Here is an 18,934-nt window from a genome sequence, read left to right on the forward strand (position 1 = left end):
CTTTAACTTTTCCTTTGAAAAAGACACCATATCATCTTTCTAGAGGTCATTTTGACAATTTGTATCAAGAGTGTTACAAATGTTCTCATATCCTTTGGTCCAGGTAATTCCCTTTCTAGGAGTTTATCCTAAGGAAATAATCTAAGATGCAAAGAGAAATTTGTATACAAGAAAACTTTTTTTTTTTTTTTTTTTTTTTGAGACAGTCTCACTCTGCCGCCCAGGCTAGAGTGCAGTGGTGCGATCTCAGCTCACTGCAACCTCAGTCTCCTAGGTTCAAGCGATTCTCCTGCCTCAGCCTCCCTAGTAGCTGGGATTACAGGCATGTGCAACCACACCCAGCTAATTTTTTTGTATTTTTAATAGAGATAGAGTTTCACCATGCTGGCCAGGCTGGTCTTGAATTCCTGACCTCAAATGATCCACCCACCTCGGCCTCCCAAAGTGGTGCGATTACAGGCGCGCGCCACCTTGCCCAGCTGAAAACTTTTAAAAAAATGGTCAGTGTTGGCTGGGCACGGCGGCTCACGCCTGTAACCCCAGCACTCCGGGAGGCCAAGGCAGGTGGATCACGAGGTCAGGAGATTGAGACCATCCTGGCTAACATGGTGAAACCCCGTCTCTACTCAAAACACAAATAAAATTAGCCGGGTGTGGTGGCGGGCGCCTGTAGTCCCAGCTACTCGGGAGGCTGAGGCAGGAGAATGGCGTGAACCCGGGAGGCGGAGCTTGCAGTAAGCCGAAATCACGCCACTGCACTCCAGCCTGGGAGACTGAGCAAGACTCTGTCTCCAAAAAAAAAAAAAAGGTCAGTGTTTAAGAGTAAAAAATTAGGAAAGAAACCAAATGTTCAGTAGGGGTTGGCTCAGTAATAGTCACTCCACACAAGAAAAACTTAAAAGTGTGTTTTGGAAGGATAGTTAATAAAAAGGAGAACGTTCACAGTAAATTTCTATGTGAAAAAATGCTGCATATAAAACTATATATGGAGTGTAATCTAAAATCACACTGACATGATGGGGTTGGGGAGGGAGGCAAGGAAGTTGTGAAAAATGAGTATGTGACTGTGGAGAATCCTAGACAGGGGACAGGGGAAGAGCGGAATGTGTGAATATAAACATCACAAGCAAATGGAAAAAAGACAGGGTAAACCTTCACAAAAGATGTCAGACAAGAAGTGACGGCCAAAGGGAGGGGGACAAGGGGCCTGATGGAGGGCTGAGAGGTGGCATCTGCTATGACAGCCTCAGATGGAGGAAGGAAAGCAAAGACAGCAGTCACAAGAGGTCTTTTTTTTTGAGACGGAGTCTTGCTCTGTCACCCAGACTGGAGTGTAGTGGCATGATCTTCGCTCACTGCAACCTCCGCCTCCTGGGTTCAAGCGATTCTCCTGTCTCAGCCTCCTGAGTAGCTGGGATTACAGGAGTGCACCACCACATCCATCTAATTTTTATATTTGTAGTACAGACAGGGCTTCACCATGTTGGCCAGGCTGGTCTTGAACTCCTGACCTCAAGTGATCTGCCCGCCTTGGCCTCTCAAAGTGTTGGGATTACAGGCATGAGCCACTGTGCTTGGTCACAAGAGGCTTTATGAGTAAACTGGGCCCATGCCACAGAGCTGAGCAGATCCCTGGAATCATGGCAGGACTCACATAATAGCCATGTAGGTGGCAGCCAGGACAGTCTTTCTGACGAAACAAAATAACTGACTCTGGGATCCTAAGCACTGAGGATTTTACTCCTCACAGACTGTACAGTAACGTGTGTGTGTGTGTGTGTGTGTGTGGATAAGCATACACACACACACACACAAGGGTCTAGCAGTAGTTTGATATGGAAGTATTTGGTTGGTGCAAAAGTAATCGCGGTTTTTGCCATTTTAATGTAAACCTAATAGAACACAGAAAGGGGATTCACAGGAGCCGTATCTGCAGGCCAAGGGCTGAGTAACTACTAAAGATAATAAAACTACAGGCTGCTCATTTGCTGTCTCTCTCAGGTTTATATCGTTACCTCTGACTGCAGCCACCACTGGGCTCAGGCTGACTCACAGTCAGGTGCCCTTTGGCAAGACAGGATTCAATAAATCTCATCTGAAAGCCAGTTAGCTGCAATTATAGGGTTTTCCCCAGGATTAAATGAAATAATACATGGAAGGCACTTACTTAGAAAACCGTGACTGGCCCTATTGGTGGTGAGCGCTGATTACTCAGCTCTTATCCCCATCTGGTCTTTCTATAGCTAGTCTCTGTCTCTCTTCCAAGTCTTCCCAAAGCTCTGCTTTTAACGCTTTTTTTTTTTTTTTGGAGACAGAGTCTCACTCTGTTGCACAGGCTGGAGTGCAGTGGTGCGATCTCAGGTCATGGCAACCTCTGCCTCCCAGGTTCAAGCAATTCTCCGCCTCTGCCTCTGCCTCCCAAGTAGCTGGGATCACAGACGCTCGCCACTATGCCCGGGTAATTTTTGTATTTTTAGTAGAGATGGGGTTTCGCCATGTTGGCCAGGCTGTCTTGAACTCCTGACTCAGGTGATCCTCCCACCCTGGCCTCCCAAAGTGCTGAGATTACAGGTGTGAGCCACCAAATCTGGCCAACACTACCTTTCTTAAGAACCTGCAAAGACTCATATTTCACTAGACAGGTAACTCCATGAGGAAAAAGACACTACCGTCTTGTTCATACTGCCTCTGTCTCGGCCCTAACATCTCTTCATTTTTTCCCTCTGGCTGAGTCAGGAAAATCAGCTAGTCTGTTGCCTACCCATTTATCTTAGTGAAACTGGTACACCAGGTCCCACTTCTTCCAGCACCCACACTTCTACAAGTGGGTCTCTTAGATTGACCCCTCACTATACTTCCTTTTCATACCCCCCACCCCCCAAAATCAATAGGAAAAAACTAGATTAAGAGAAAAATTTACTGGAATAATTTGATAGGTTCATTTGATAAATGCATACTATTTTATTGGATTAGGCTGATTAGAAACTTAACATTTCCATTTTGGGGCTATACTACTGACTTGTTTTAACTTGTGGATAGCCTGAGAAGTTCAAAAAATTATGTTTATCTTCTAATATTTATTATATGGTTTAGACTTTGTATTTGTACCAGTAATCTTTTTCTTCTTTTTTTTTGAGACGGAGTTTCACTCTTGTCACCCTGGCTGGAGTGCAATGGCGTGATCTTGGCTCACTGCAACCTCCGCCTCCCAGGTTCAAGCAATTCTCCTGTCTCAGCCTCCCGAGTAGCTGGGATTACAAGCACCCACCACCATAACCAGCTAATTTTTGTATTTTTTAGTAGAGATGGGGTTTCACCATGTTGGCCAGGCTGGTCCTGAACTCCTGACCTCAGGTAATCCACCTGCCTCAGCCTCCCAAAGTGCTGGGATTACAGGTGTGAGCTACCACGCCTGGCCACTTTTTTCTTAAAATGAAGTTTCCAGGCCAGGTCCAGTGGCTCAGGCCTGTAATCCCAGCACTTTGAGAGGCTGAGGTGGGCGGATCACCAGGTCGAGATCCAGACCATCCTGGCCAACATGGTGAAACCCTATCTCTACTAAAAATACAAAAAATTAGCTGGGTGTGGTGGTGCACACCTATAGTCCCACTTAGGAGGCTGAGGCAGGAGAATTGCTTGAACCCGGGAGGCAGAGGTTGCAGTGAGCTGAGATTGTGCCACTGCACTCCATCCTGGGCGACAGAGTGAGACTCCGTCTCAAAAAAAAAAAAAAGTTTCCATATGCATAATAATTTGTCTCCTCTATTGCTTTACCTAATTTATTCCAAGTGCCCCTTTCATAAATTTGATGAAAAGTTGCTTACTCTATTTTTATGTAGTTAAGTTCTTCATTTTCCCAGTGTACCAGTGCGATTTCATAGGGCTGAATTTCATGTTTTTCTAGAACTTTCATCACATGCTTCATCTAGAAGAAAAGGAAGATTAATCTGAAATCATAACTGACTCCCTCAGTTCAAGTATGTTATGATTTTAATGCTTATAACAGTCTTCATTACACTTACAGGCATTATTTCTGTTGCATGTTTTTAAGGAAAAGGCAAATCAAATCCATTGTGATATTAAAGTAATCAGGATGACGTGTTCATTTGTTTTTACATTTGGAAAACACAGATGAGAATGGAGAAGAAAATCAAGGTTATCATTATCCCACAACCCAAGGAAAATCACTAGTAATATTATAATTTGTATTCTTTAAATCTCTTTAATAATCCCAGCATTTTGGGAGGCAGAGGCGGGTGGATCCTTGAGCTCAAAAGTTCAAGACCAGCCTGGGCAACGTGGCAAAATCCTGTCTCTACAAAAAAATACAAAAATTATCTGGGTGTGGTGATGTACACCTGTAGTCCCAGCTACCTGAGAGGCTGGCTTGAGCCTGGGAGGTGGAGGTTGCAGTGAGCCAATGTCAGCCTGTGTGACAGAGCAAGACCCTATCTCAAAAAAATAAATAAATAAAAAATAAAAAGTGAAGCCCAACATACTAATAAAAAATTAAGCCACACAGGTGTGGGAGGTGATCATCTCTTTCTCTCTTCTGTACTGAAATCCTAATCCCCAGAGGCAACCATGATTAAACTTGGTGCATATCCTTCCAGACTTTTTATGTGTATATATGTACATATTTATGCAGCTTTTTATGTAAAATAGGATCATATTATGCACATGACATTTTCAACACTATTTTCCTTTACAGATGAACTGCAATTTATTTAACCAACCTAGGTGTGTCCTCCATGGGGAATTTTTTCTACTCTCCATTACAATGTTGCAATGTGCCACACTTGTGCAAAGGTCTTCATGGCTTTGTGGGAATACTTCTTTAGGAATTGCTAGATCAAAAGATATGTGGACTTACACAATATGTATATATGTAACAGACAGGGTCTCACCTTGTCACCCAGGCTGGAGTGCAGTGATGCAATCATAGCTCATTGCAGCCTCAAACTCCTGGGTTCGAGCGATCCTCCTGCCTTAGCCTCCCAAGTAGCTGGGACTACAGGCACACACTACCACACCTGGCTAACTTCTAAAAACTTTTTGTAGAGATGGGATCTCACTGTGTTGTTCAGGCTGGTCTGGAACTCCTGAGTTTAAGTGATCCTCCCACCCCAGACTCCCAAAGTGATACCATTACAGGTGTGAGTTACCACACCTGGCCCACACTTACAATATTGCTAGCCTGCTCTCCAAAGTAGTTTTTCCAAATGTAGAATCTCAACATTTATGAAACTACTCTTAAGAAATGGGGTTTATCAGCCTTTTACATCTTTGCAACTTCAAATAGCCAACTTGTATTTTCTTAAATTTATTGGTCATTTATATTTTCTTTTCTCCAAGTTCCCTTCCCGACCACCTACTGTGTGTGTTTCCTTTTCGTAAAATTGGGATTGTATAAAGCATGTTTTTTAACCAGTTCTGAGATTATATTGGTTATATTTTGTAACCCGCTTTTTTTTTTTTTTTTGAAGACAAGAGTATGCCTCTGTCTCCCAGGCTGGAATGCAATGGTCTGATCTTGGCTCACTGCAACCTCTGCCTCCAAGGTTTAAGCGATTCTTGTGCCTCAGCTACCCGAGTAGCTGGGATTACAGGTGTGCACCACCACGCCCAGCTAATTTTTGTATTTTTAGTAGACATGGGGTTCACCATGTTGGCCAGGCTGGTCTCGAACTCCTGGCCTCAAGATATCTGCTGGCCTTGGTCTCCCAAAGTGCTGGGATTACAGGCGTGAGCCACCATGCCTGGCCGTATAATCTGCTCTTTTAATGTAACTGTATTATATATATAGGCAATCTCCCAGAAATAGATATTTTTTTACATGATTTCTAAGGGGATCTATAGTATATCTGTAGTATATGGATGTATTTAACAAACTATTATTGTGTATTTTGGTAATTTCTAATTTTTGCCATTATAAATATTGCTCTGATGAACATTTTTGTACAAAAATCATCATGAATAGTTATGATTATTTCCTTTGGATAAATTTCTAGGTGTAAAATTACTGGGTTAAATATAAAGCTTTAATGTAGATTACCAATTTGCCTCTAAAATGGTTGTATTAAACAAATCTTGATTTGGATCTTGAAAAAATTATTTCCTATGAGTAGTAAGTTCTAGACAACTTGACCTAAAAGAACACTCAATGCAACCAGCTTCCAATTAACTGCATACATTTTGTATAGTACAACATGCAAAGTCTACAGTACTTCTGTCTGCAGTATAGTTAGGATGGTTCTGATTCTCCACAAATTAGTGTGTGTCTAGAGAAAGGAAAAAGCAGGAAATCTTAACCCAAAATACAATATATTTTGGAAGATGAAACTGATAAGTATCATGTAATGCAGAGCAAATAAGTTGTGCATTATCTATTAATTTCCCTTCTAATGTTTCAGTTTGTGCTAATTAACAATTCATTCTCACAAAACTAAATTTTTATATTTTCACATTTTTATTTACACTTACAGTTTTGTCTTTCACATTCCAAAACACAGCAGCTCCTTCCCTGATTTAAAAAAATAAAAGAAACAACTAAGATACAGATGGAATACATTCTTTAGGGTCGTATATAAAACCATGTAACTTCTAGAATGTATACAGGATGCGATTTTTCAAAATATGATGTACTTACTAATTTGATATAATGGTCCTTAGGTGAACTTGCTACAATAAGAGCTAAAATAAAATTCTTGATAAAACCTGACCTCCTCAAAATTTATGATTTCTCACATGGTTTGCCAAACAAATAGCCATTATTGTAATACTATATAACTTCACGTATGTAGACTCTTTCATACCTGGTTCAATTCTGATCCACAGAAATCAGAATAAGGAAATTTTTTGAGACCTTGTCTTAGCTCTCATTAGGCAGACTCTACTATGTGCAAGGAATAAAGGGCTATGCCTGGATTTTTGTGGAATAAAGAGATGGTGGTTAATTTAAGCATCAGATGGTTAAAGGCCTCTATGGAATAATGCTCCCCACGCTCACAGTGCTTGGAACAGAACTACAGTGACACCACAGGAGGCCCTCTGAATCCGATTATGGCTTTAACATTATTTAGGGTCTAAAACTACGAATGCATTTGTTTTGATTTCTGAAGTTTGACATGTTGAAGCTGTTTCAGGTAGTAAATAAAAACAGGAGCTATAGCTCAGGGTCAGTGCACTGGAGGAAGGAAAGGAGGAAATAAAAGAAAGGTAAAAATATTAATGGCTCCATGTTATTCTTGAAACATTTCTTAAGTAAAGTACTTAGTATATGTGTGGGTCCATGCTTAGTATTTGTGATAGAAACATAAGTATGATTTCATTCCTATCCTCAATCTAGAAAAGACTGGGACTGACACTTAGCCCACCAATTACAATAGTGTGTGATCAGTGCTACAAGAGTATGCAGAGTATACCATGAGATGTACACCAGAGGGACCCCTTTGCTAAAGGACTAGCAGAGGCAGCCAAATGAGAAAACAAGAGGAGACAACATAGCAGAGGGGACACACAGGCTCAGAGAGGAGGTGGGAGGGAGCAGAGCAGCATCTCAGAATAAACAGCCAGTAGCTGCGTGGCTGCAGATGTGGTCAAGCAGTGGGCAAGCAGGATAAAGAGGCAAGCAGGGGACAATCCAGAAGGGAACTTTATGCAGTGATAGAGAATTTGTTCATAGTCCGTGGAAATTTAGGCAGGAGAGTGTAGTGGTCAGAAATGGCCACTGAAGAATGACCCTGCTTACAACAGACAAACAGACTGGTGGTGGGTGAGCAGGCAGGCAGGGAGACAATAAGCTGTTACAATAGGCAGGGATAAGGTTGCAGGATACGGATTTGAGAGGTATTTCAAGCCACAGCCACAGTATCAGTTCAGAGAATCCCTTCCAGGCAGAAGAGAGGTCTGGTGAACTGCGTATTCCTCCAACCAGAGGAATGCACTGTGCTGTGCAATGTGGTACTCAGAGGCCACATGTGGCTATTGAGTGCTTGAAACATGCCTGGTGCAAACTGAGATGCGCTGTAAGTTTAAGTGTACAATACACAGCAAAATTCAAAGACTTAGTATGAAAAGTGAAAAAATATCATTATTAATTACATGTTGAAATGATAATATTTTAGATATGCTGGGTTGAATAAAATACATTGTTAAATTAATTTCATGTTAATAATGTTAACAAACATATTTGTGTTGTTCAAAATTAATTTTATCTTTTTAAAAATATTTAAAATGTGGTTACTGGAAAATGTATCATTACATATGAGGCTTGCATATTTCTTTCTTTCTTTTTTTTTTTCTTTGAGGCAGAGTCTCACTCTGTCACTAGGCTGGAGTGCAATGGCACGATCTCAGCTGACCACAACCATCGCCTCCCGTGTTCAAGTGAATCTCCTGCCTCAGCCTCCTGAGTAGCTGGGATTACAGGCACCCTCCACCATGTGCCTGGCTAATTTTTTGTATTTTTAGTAGAGACAGGGTTTCACCATGTTGGCCAGGCTGGTCTCAAACTCCTGACCTTGTGATCTGCCTGCCTCAGCCTCCCAAAGTGCTGGGATTACAGGCATAAGCCACCGTGCCCAGCTGAGGCTTGCATTGTATTTCTGCTGGGCAGTGCTGATGTAGAGTCCCTCAGAAATCTAAATTCCTCACTCGGAACAACAGGGATGCTATTACTCTACTTGAATTAAATGTTGGAATCTTGATTCTCTCTAAAGATGGGGTCAAAAGGAAGGCAGGCATTGAAAGGAAAAAAGAACTTCCACTTATCATCAACTATAAGGATTATGACCACAAGAACTTTACTCAACTTTGGATTCCTACAGATGGTCCATGTGTTTCTGTTCTGCCACGTATTAGTCTCATGACTATGGGTAACTCACTTAATCCCTATGACCCTCAGTTTCCTCAGCTGCAAAATAGGAGTAACAGACCTTCATCGAGTGTGCTGAGGATAAATGAGATTATTTCACACGGTTCTATCATGTTATCATTCCCAGGCAGCTACCGTGGAGTATTTAGTATTGAGTTGGCCTTTAGATAGAAGGAATAAGTGTGTATGTGAGTCTCCTAGTCTAAAACCTCTGGAGAGGTAAGCTAAAACTTTAAAGAGCTACCAAAGGGGAAGGGAGAAAAAAAAAAATGGCAAGAAGAGACAGCAGGGAGGTAGCGGGAGTTTCCCTGGGGCAGGAGTCTGACAAGGGGCACTAAAGATGAATGGGAAATTGGCTGCTTTCCAGAAATTTAGTCCATGAAAATCCGAATTTACAAAGAAAGACACCCCGGGGAAGATCAATCACTTGTTTGAAATATTCTTTACTTTATAAGAGGGTTTACCAGAGAATTCCTAAAAGTGACAAACTCTCCTAGATTAAATAAGAATTAAATGATAAATTTAAATCACAAATACATTTTGAACACATTTACTGTTAAGAAAGGTATGCCTGCACCTTTAAAGACCACAATTACTTGACCCAAACCCATCATCACCTAATGGGGTTTCTTTCCTGTCTTACCTGAAGAAGAATATTGTTCCAGGATCACCTTCTTTTGCAGAATTTTCCACACCCATCACCAAAATATTTGCTGCATCTGTGATTTAAAATAAACAAACAAAAAAGCTATGTCAAGGTAACACAAGTTGTAAGAGTCACCTATAAACACTGTAATAAAGTACTTAAGATCATTTCTTTATATACCATGGAGTGCTCTGTAACACAATCACCATCTTTCTACTAAGGCCTCTGAAAGGATTTAATATATAAAAATGCAAATACGACCACCAAAAAAATGATCAGCAATTACTTTTATGAAACATTCAACAACCTGTGATATTAATATTAGAGCTCATTCATGCCCATTTTGATTCAATAATCACTAGTCCAGATAATTAATAAAGTCTTAGGTTCCATACAACTAAGTGTCAAGAATTAAACTTCTTTCTACAAAATTAAAAATAAAATTTGAAGTATTAATATATTCTCTTCCTATAAATACCATTTCATTAATAATGCAATTTTAACATTCCCAAACTACTACTCCTGCTGAATTTTAAAGTATAAAAAGTAGGGCAATAGAAAATACACAGAAATAAAGATACTGACCACTTCAAAACATATGTGATTTCAAGGTTAATCACTACAGGGGCTACCACTGCAGCCACCTGCAACTATTTAAAAAAAAATTTTTTTTTTTTTTTTTTTTTGAGACAGGGTCTTGCTCTGTCTCCCAGGCTGAAGCGCAGTGCCATGATGCACTCAACCTCCTCAATGCAGCCTCAACCTCCTGAACTCAAGGGACCCCCCACACTCACCCACCTCAGCCTCCCAAGTAGCTTAGACTACAGGCATGTGCCACCACACCTGGCTAAGTTTTTGTTTATGTTTTGTAGAGATGAGGTCTCACTATGTTGCCCAGGCTGGTCGTGAACTCCTGAGCTCAAGCCATCTGCCTGCCTTGGCCTCCCAAAGTGCAATACAGGCATAAGCCACGGGGCCTGGCCTAAGTATTGTTAAAACATATACTAATATACCAATATTCATCATAAGAAGTTGCTTTACATATTAGTATAGTGATATTTATCATAAGCATATATTCCATAATATAAATTACAACCAATGTTAATATATCAATTAATAAATATACTATTAATTTGCAAAAGGTTGTATGTCTTAACGGAATTAACATAAAATTAGGATCCTCAAAGCTTCAGAAATTTCTGGTAAAGGTTGGGTGATGGGCAATTCAGACACAGACCAAAACTGTGATTTTTTTTTTTTTTTTTTGTAAATTGTTAATTACTACATCCTACATAGGACAGAGTTTGCCTATGCAGCCAAAAGGAAAATAAAATCGACTGAAACAACCCAGGGCAGTGAAGCCTGCAATTCTGTGAAGCACAGACCACACAGCTGGCAGCCTTCAGCATCAGCCAACAATACCTCCAGGCAAATTTTCATACCAAGGGGCTCTAGACATAGCTCTGTCTTTCTAAGTCAACTATGCTTGTTTTTGTCACCTAATCACACAAACAGTCTGTTTGGATTATCACAATGATATTTAAACTATCTTCTATGGGATTGAGCCTTAAGAATTTCTGCTGTTATAGGAAGGCTTTCAACCTATTTTTGCTACTCTTAGGTAAATTAATAAATGTTCTGGGTATTGAGCTATCCTGAGTTTCACTGTAAAAGTTTATCAAAATGTTCTAAGTAATTTATTTATTTTTGAGACAGAGTCTCGCTCTGTCACCCAGGCTGGAGTGCAGTGGCACGATCTTGGCTCATTGCAACCTCCGCCTCCCAGGTTCAAGTGATTGTCCTGCCTCAGCCTCCTGAGTAGCTGGGATTATAGGCACGTACCACCATGCCCAGCTAATTTTTGTATTTTTAGTAAAGGTGGGGTTTCACCATGTTGGACAGGCTGGTCTCAAACTCCTGACCTCAGGCGATCTGCCTGTCTCAGTCTCCCAGAGTGCAGGATTACAGGTATGAGGCATCATGCCTGGCCTATTCATTTATTTTTTGAGACGGAGTCTCACTCTGTTGCCCAGGTTGGAGTGCAGTGGCATGATCTCAGCTCACTGCAACCTCCCCTTCCAGGTTCAAGCAATTCTTGTGTCTCAGTCTCCCAAGTAGCTGGGACTACAGGCTCGTGCCACCATACCTGGTTAATTTTTGTATTTTTAGTAGAGACGGGGTTTTGCCATGTTGGCCAGGCTGGTCTCGAACTCCTGACCTCAAGTGATCCACCCACCTCAGCCTCCCAAAGTGCTGGGATTACAGGCCTGAGCCACCATGCCTGGCCTAAATTATTTTGAATTAATGTAAAGCAAGCCATTTCTCAAGAATCCTTCCTGATTTCACCATAAAAATCCTCAATTAAGTTCATTTTAATTTTCTTCTTTTTCATTTTTATCTTCTAACTAATCGTTTTATTATTATTATTATTTGTATTTTTAGTAGAGACAGGGGTCTCTCTATGTTGGTCAGGCTGGTCTCAAACTCCCAACCTCAGGTGATCTGCCCACCTCGGCCTCCCAAAGTGCTGCAATTACAGGCGTGAGCTACTGCACCCGGCTAACTAATCGTTTTAAAGTATTAGATTGAGCTGGTAAATTTTTTTTTAAAGGCTCTCCCCATGTCTATCAACTTCATGGTTCTTCTATAAGACTAAAATAATGGGCTGGGTGTGGTGGCTCAAACCTGTAATCCCAGCACTTTGGGAGGCCGAGGTGGGAGGATTAGATGAGGTTGGGAGTTCGAGGCCAGCCTGACCAACATGGAGAAACACCATCTCTACTAAAAATACAAAAATTAGCCAGGTGTGGTGGCGCATGCCTGTAATCCTAGCTACTCCGGAGGCTGAGGCAGGAAAATCGCTTGAACCCGGGAGGCGGAAGTTGTAGTGAGCTGAGATCGCGCCATTGCACTCCAGCCTGGGCAACAAGAGTGAAACTCCACCCCAAAAAACAAAAAAAAAACACAAAACACACACAGACACACACAAACTAAAATAACTTCTTAATGTGCTAGAAATGAAGTAGTACGACCTCTGACCACCTCAAGTAATAATGATCCTACAAATAATCTTAATAAATCATACTGATTTTAATGAGTTCTCTGTAAATACATTTTAATTCTTAACTTTGTCATCTGTATAAAGAGATTCAACATCCACCTTTATGATACAATCCTTTCAAAAGAAAATGAATTGCAAACAAATACATACTTAAGATAGTATCATAGGAAAATTATCCAATACATTTTAACATACTTGGCCCCAGGTTCAAGAAGAAGTACCTCTAGGCAAGCTTGTTACTTCAACATATCCGTGGGAGGCCAGATCTTGAGACAGATTTCCCAGATGATACTCATCTGCCGTTGCAAATGCTGTGCAGTGCATTAGGTCCTGTACCAGGGAAATGAGCATAACATGGGTTACCAAGAGACTGAAGCATCTGTGACGGCTGCTGAGCACCCTATTGGACTCCATTCTGCAAAGCTAGAACTCCAGAATTTTCTTCAAACATCTCCAAGGGTGATACAAGGGATGGGATGAAGATGAAGAGAATGAAGTTACTGGGAGGCAAATTTCAGCTCAATCTTGAAAAGAACTTGCTCCCTCCCGCCAGGCAAAAAGATGGAATGGATTATTCTGAAAGGGAAGCCACACTCAACTGGTAGTGTCTCAAGCATAGACTGAATGCAAAATAGAGATGATTAAGGCATCACGTGGGTGACTGGATGGAATGATAGTTAAGTCTCTCCAACCCTGAGTTTCCATGACTCTTTTTCAAAGCAACATTGGTATTTGAGGTCATTTCCTAATTTGTAACTACTCTTGTACAGGCAGATTCCTTTAAATCCCCAAAGGAATTACAGTATTTTTACACTGGTTAACATTTAACAAAAAGGTCTGTAAATCTGAGCATGTGTCTTGGTTTGGTTAGTACTTTGGCTCATGCCCCATCTTGCCTTTGCACACATGAGGAAAGTCATCTTGTGTCTATATAAAATACAGATGGTAAGCACTATGGCTCAATGCTGTGTTTTTTCAAACTGTAGGTCACAACACATTAGTGAGTTCTGATACCAATTTAGTTGTCCCAAAACAGCTTTTTAAATAAAACTAAATAGAAAATATTACAGTGTATTATTCATAGGAAATGCTATTTTATGAAGTTTTCTGTCACTTACATGTATCTATATATCTACTCTAGGTCGCTATGTATGTAAAATGTTAAATATATTTCTCACTATAAGATGTGGTCAATAAAGTCTGAAAGCTATTGGCATAAGAGTTAAGATTTTAGGCACAGAAGTTGGTTACAATTTTAAAAGAGTATCAGAATAACAATAATGCCTACTTTATGAGGTTGTTGTAAAGTTTAAATAAGCTAATAAACAAAGTGCTCAGGACTGTGGCTAACACAATTGTTCAATAGTTGTTAGATTCTAGTTGGCCAAAACAAGTTTGAGTCACTAAATCAACATTCTTAGGATTTACTCCTCTCAGCTCCCCAGTTCTTTCCCATTCTGTATATTCCTGGTATGAAATTCTAGAGAAGTATATATTAATTCATTCCTTCCTCCCACCTCCATTCTGTATCTCCTGGCTCTTTCTCATGAAATGGCCTGACCCCATTTGCCCTTCCTCAATCTGTTCCACAGCTCTGATGCGTGGTTTAAAGGTAGAGGAATAACAGAGAACCTGAGGATCCATGCAAACTGAAAAATCCAAAATCAATAAAGTATCTACTCATAAACAAAATGAGACTAATCCAATTAGAAAAAAAGTCAGACAAGCTGAAATTACTGGGGAATGTGGGGATAAATGGATGTAGTACCCTAATTATGAGCAGATAACTACTAATTCCTTCCAAATTAGCTAATTCCCATAGTCACATATGAAAGTAGGAACACGGGGATATACAAATAAAAATGTATCAGGAGTTACCAGAGTACAGGGAACAGGCACGTGCTTAAGGTTTAGACCTGTGAGCACTAGTTCTTTTTAAGGCTTCATGGAGTTAAAACTAGCTGATGTGCGACGTGTGTAAAGATTCGGCCAGCTGAAAGAAAGGAATCCTAGCAAGGGGCATCAGGCGAGACATCGGGTAGGCTCCACTCTGCAAGACCTGGCAAATTCACTCAAGCTTGCTAGGTGAAATCACAGTACATTAGGTTGGATGTCAGAATTACTTCTGTGATGGCTACAGCTCATGTGCTTAGTTTGGGCTGAAGTGGGAAGAGCAAGAGGCACAAAAAGGAGATAAGCAGGTCACAAGCTAGTCCACTGAAGGATCTTCCTGTAGCTGTACTGAAAATGGCAGAGGCTGTCTCTTTCGCTAGAATCGGAGTTGTAAACTGGCAGCTCGGAGAACCATCCAACTCAAGAGTTGACCTACATCACGTTTCTAAAATTCAAATTGACTTGTCAACAATAAACTGAGAGATTTCACACAAAATCCAGATTTCCATCATCATCTGACCGAGTGGAAGATCTGGCTATAATAATGGACTAGGATAGAGTAGGGGGGCCCAGGGTCTCCAGCCCACACTGTCCCTGCCTCTCCCTGTTGTCTCACGTCTGCTTTCACCATCATGTGCTACTGGCCAAGCCCATCTGCACTAAGAATGTGTACCACTTTTTTTTTTTCAAAAAAAAAAAAAAAAAAAAAAAAAAAAAAAAAACCTTGGCAAGGCCCAATGACTCATGTCTGTAATCCCAGAACTTTGGGAGGCTGAGGTGGGTGGATCACTTGAGGTCAGGAGTTCGAGATGAGCCTGGTCAACGTGGTGAAACCCTGGCTCTATTAAAAATACAAAAATTAGCCAGGCGTGGTGGCACACACCTGTAATCCCAGCTACTCGGGAGGCCAAGGCAGGAGAATCCCTTGAATCCAGGAGGCCGAGGTTGCAGTGAGCCAAAATTGCACCACTGCACTCTAGCCTGGGCGATGCAGCAAGACTCCGTTTCAAACAAAAACAAAACCAAAACACAACTTTATGTTTCTTTATTGGAGCAAGATTCTAGATTGATATACAGTGATGTATTAACTAAACAGAGACCTGTGCAGAAATTACATACTATCTATGTAGACAGGTTGTTATACTTTGCCTATTGATGGCATAGTTCCATTTATCAAGTTTTATACATCAAAAAGCTTTGAATTTCACCAGGCTCTCCATTAATTCACCTCTGAAAAAGTGGCATTTAATTTCAGCTACTATAGTTTACAGCATAAAAAGCTTATGCATGAGAGTGCTTCTCCGCACAGTGGCATGTTGCAGACAGAGCTGAGTCCATTATCCCACCCGGATTTACATTTGAGAGCTTTATACCAGAGAGCCAGGACAAAATTACTCCTAACCAACACAGACTTCTTACTCTCAGAGCCTATCTTCTTGGCTATATTTTATAGTGCCAGTGAAGACATGCTGGCAACTGTCCCATATACAGCTTGGCATTAGAGTACAAGGTCTGTTAATGGCGGTGGCAGGCATTATTATTTTATTCTGTTTTTTACTTTATTATTATTATATTTTTGAGACAGTTTCACTCTTGTTGCCCAGGCTGGAGTACAATGGTGCAATCTTCGCTCATCACAACCTCTGCCTCCCGGGTTCAAGCGATTCTCCTGCCGCAGCCTCTCGAGTTGCTGGGATCACAGGCATGCGCCACCACGCCCGGCTAATTTTTGTATTTTTAGTAGAGACGGGGTTTCTCCATGTTGGTCAGGCTGGCCTCGAACTCCTGACCTCATCTGATCCTCCCGCCTCGGCCTCCCACAGTGCTGGGATTACAGGCATCAGTGACCGCGCCCGGCCTATTTATTATTTTTTGAGACGGAGTCTTCCTCTGTTGCCCAGGCGTGAGGGCAGTGGTGCGATCTCAGCTCACTGCAACCTCCACCCCCTGGATTCAAGTGATTATCCCGCCTCAACCTCCCGAGTAGCTAGGATTACAGGCATGCACCACCACACCTGGCTAATTTTTGTATTTTTAGTAGAGACGGTGTTTCTTCATGTTGGCCAGGCTGGTCTCAAACTCCTGACCTCTGGTAATCTGCCCACCTCGGCCTCAAAGTGCTGGGATTACAGGCGTGAGCCACCATGCCCAGCCAGGCACTATTATTTTAAATCAAGGTAAAAGGTCAGTTTTAAAAACTGACACTTGGAGATAAAAATAAAAGGCTCAATATATTCAGAACTGAGTTTTGGGCAATCTGGTATCCCAAATTATGTGAATATTCCGACACTAACGGCAAATTGAGAATGTGTACTGTTTTCAACTCTCAAGGACAGGACAAGTCAATCACTATTTTTATGAGAAAATATATTCTAAGCTCCAAATAGATTATGAATAAATCTTTAAACACAATCTGTTTTCACTTGGCCATCCTAAGGATCTTTGTTGTAGGTTTTCCAGACTGTCAACTGTCCCCTTTCCTTCTCTTGGGATCTCCCATTTAGTTTGGCTCAAAGTTCTATCCAATGTCACTCAGCTTATATGGTTTGCTATACTACTTTCTGTATTCTCCTTAAACTTCTTAGCTCTGAGTCTTAGTTGTGGGTTTCTTCTATTAATAGATGAACTTGACGTTTTAGACACTTTGTTTTGGTTTTGTTTTCTTTGCTTTTTTTATTTTAGCCTATTTGGTAAAAGGAAAGAGAATCATGGAATGTCTTGTCTGCTTTTTTTTCTTTATTAAAGATGCTGTTGTTTTCTGAGCAGCTTTCATTTTTATACATCCTTTTCTGGATTTTTACAGTGAATCCTTATTAAGCATTAGCTACATATATATGTAAAGCATATTTTGGGTTTCAGGATGGGGATCTACAACTTGCTGTTAAATAGATGTGTCAAACCAACCGATAATAGTTATGATATTCAGGGCTTTTCTACTTCAAAATGTTTTAAAAAACCCAAAAAGCAAAAACCCCAAACCACTGTATTTTAGTATGTTTTGTTTTTCTGGCCAAAGAAGACATGTTCCAGCAGATGGGGCTAGAAATCTACATATGATTCTTGTTTTAGGAGCATCGCATGCTCTGATCAGAACTTTTTTTTAAAAATTGTACTTTCATTTACACTGTATTACTGAAGAAAATTAGTGTGTTACAGCAATGTTGCTTCTATAGTGATATAATACATTTACATTTGGTCTTTGTCCTTGGTTCCCAGTACAGACTCCTAAAAACCCCTGTAATTTTCTAAGTGACAGGGGCATTTTTGGTTGTAGTATTTGCTCTTTGCCTTCAGTTACTAACACAGAGCTTCTAAAAATCCCTTGGAATTTCACGAGTGATGGGAACATCTTTTGTTTTAATGAGGTGACTCTCAGTGGGTCCTGGACAGCTTCAGGATGGGGGGTGGTTACCAGAAAGACCAAACTTTGATTAGAAGCTTAGAACTTTCAGCCTCACCCTTAACTTCTGGTGGACGGAGAGGGGCTGGAGATTGAGTTAATCATTAATCATGGCTTACACAATGAAACCTCCATTAAAAACACCCAGATGATGGGGTCTGGAGAACTCCTGGGTTGATCAATGCATCCATGTGCCAGGAGGGTGGCACAGCCCAGTTCTACGAGGAACAGAAGCTCCTAAGTTCCAGGCCCTTCTTGACTTCACTCTGTGCACCTCTACATCTGGTTGTTCATTTGCATACTTTATATAAAAAACCCAGTAAACGTAAATACAGTGATTCCCTGAGTTCTGTGGGCCATTCTAGCAAATAATCAAACCTGAAGAGGGGGTGGTGGTCATAGAGCTGGTTGGTCAGAAGCACAGGTGTCAACTGGGAGGGCAGTCTTGTGGGGCTGAGCTTAACTAACTGGCGTCTGCACTAACTCTGGCTAGTGCTGGAATTGAACTGAATTGCAGGACACCTTGTTAGTGTCTGGAGAATTGGAGAACTGGCTGGTAGGAGGAGGAAGAGGTCCCCATATATTTGATGTCAGAAGTACTGTGAGTAGATAGATCATACTAAGGAAAAATGCCTTTTCTCCTGTAACGTACTGATTGGAGATGAAAGCTATAAAAACACAGATACATTTTACGTTACCAAGATCACGCTTTATCCTGTAAGTTTTTCTGACTACAACCTATAAATCATTAAACATAATACATATACACATATATGCTTACACACCAATAATTGGCACAAAAGCTTCACAAACCAGTATTTACCTTTATCATGAGCAATGTATTCTGTTATTTTCTATTCTATTTCATTTTTCAAAAAAATGGTTAACAGTCCACCAGTGATTCTGTAACACAGTGCTATTAGCCTGAAAACATTCTCCCTGGTGTCGGGCTCCATGCCACTCAGACCTGCCGTTCCCATCCTCTGCTGTTCTCTTCAAAGACTGGACATTAACAAGAAGCACTGCTATTATTGTTTTCTTGTTTGTTTAGTGACAGGG

General features: G+C 40.9%; 1 protein-coding gene across 2 annotated transcripts in view; it reads right to left on the reverse strand.

The window, feature by feature from the left end:
- RMND1 (required for meiotic nuclear division 1 homolog) overlaps positions 1–18,934 on the reverse strand; it is a 45,909-nt gene that overhangs the window by 18,820 nt on the left and 8,155 nt on the right. For both annotated transcript variants that reach the window (XM_003811501.5, XM_008963898.4), the window contains 4 exons: positions 12,804–12,912; positions 9,519–9,594; positions 6,484–6,523; positions 3,825–3,925 (listed from right to left, as the gene is read on the reverse strand). In XM_003811501.5, the coding sequence (XP_003811549.3) occupies positions 3,825–3,925; positions 6,484–6,523; positions 9,519–9,594; positions 12,804–12,912 (326 nt within the window). The remainder of the gene's footprint in view (positions 1–3,824; positions 3,926–6,483; positions 6,524–9,518; positions 9,595–12,803; positions 12,913–18,934) is intronic.

The sequence above is a fragment of the Pan paniscus genome, chromosome 5 (genome assembly GCF_029289425.2).
Source record: "Pan paniscus chromosome 5, NHGRI_mPanPan1-v2.0_pri, whole genome shotgun sequence".
NCBI classification, from domain to species: Eukaryota; Metazoa; Chordata; class Mammalia; order Primates; family Hominidae; genus Pan; species Pan paniscus.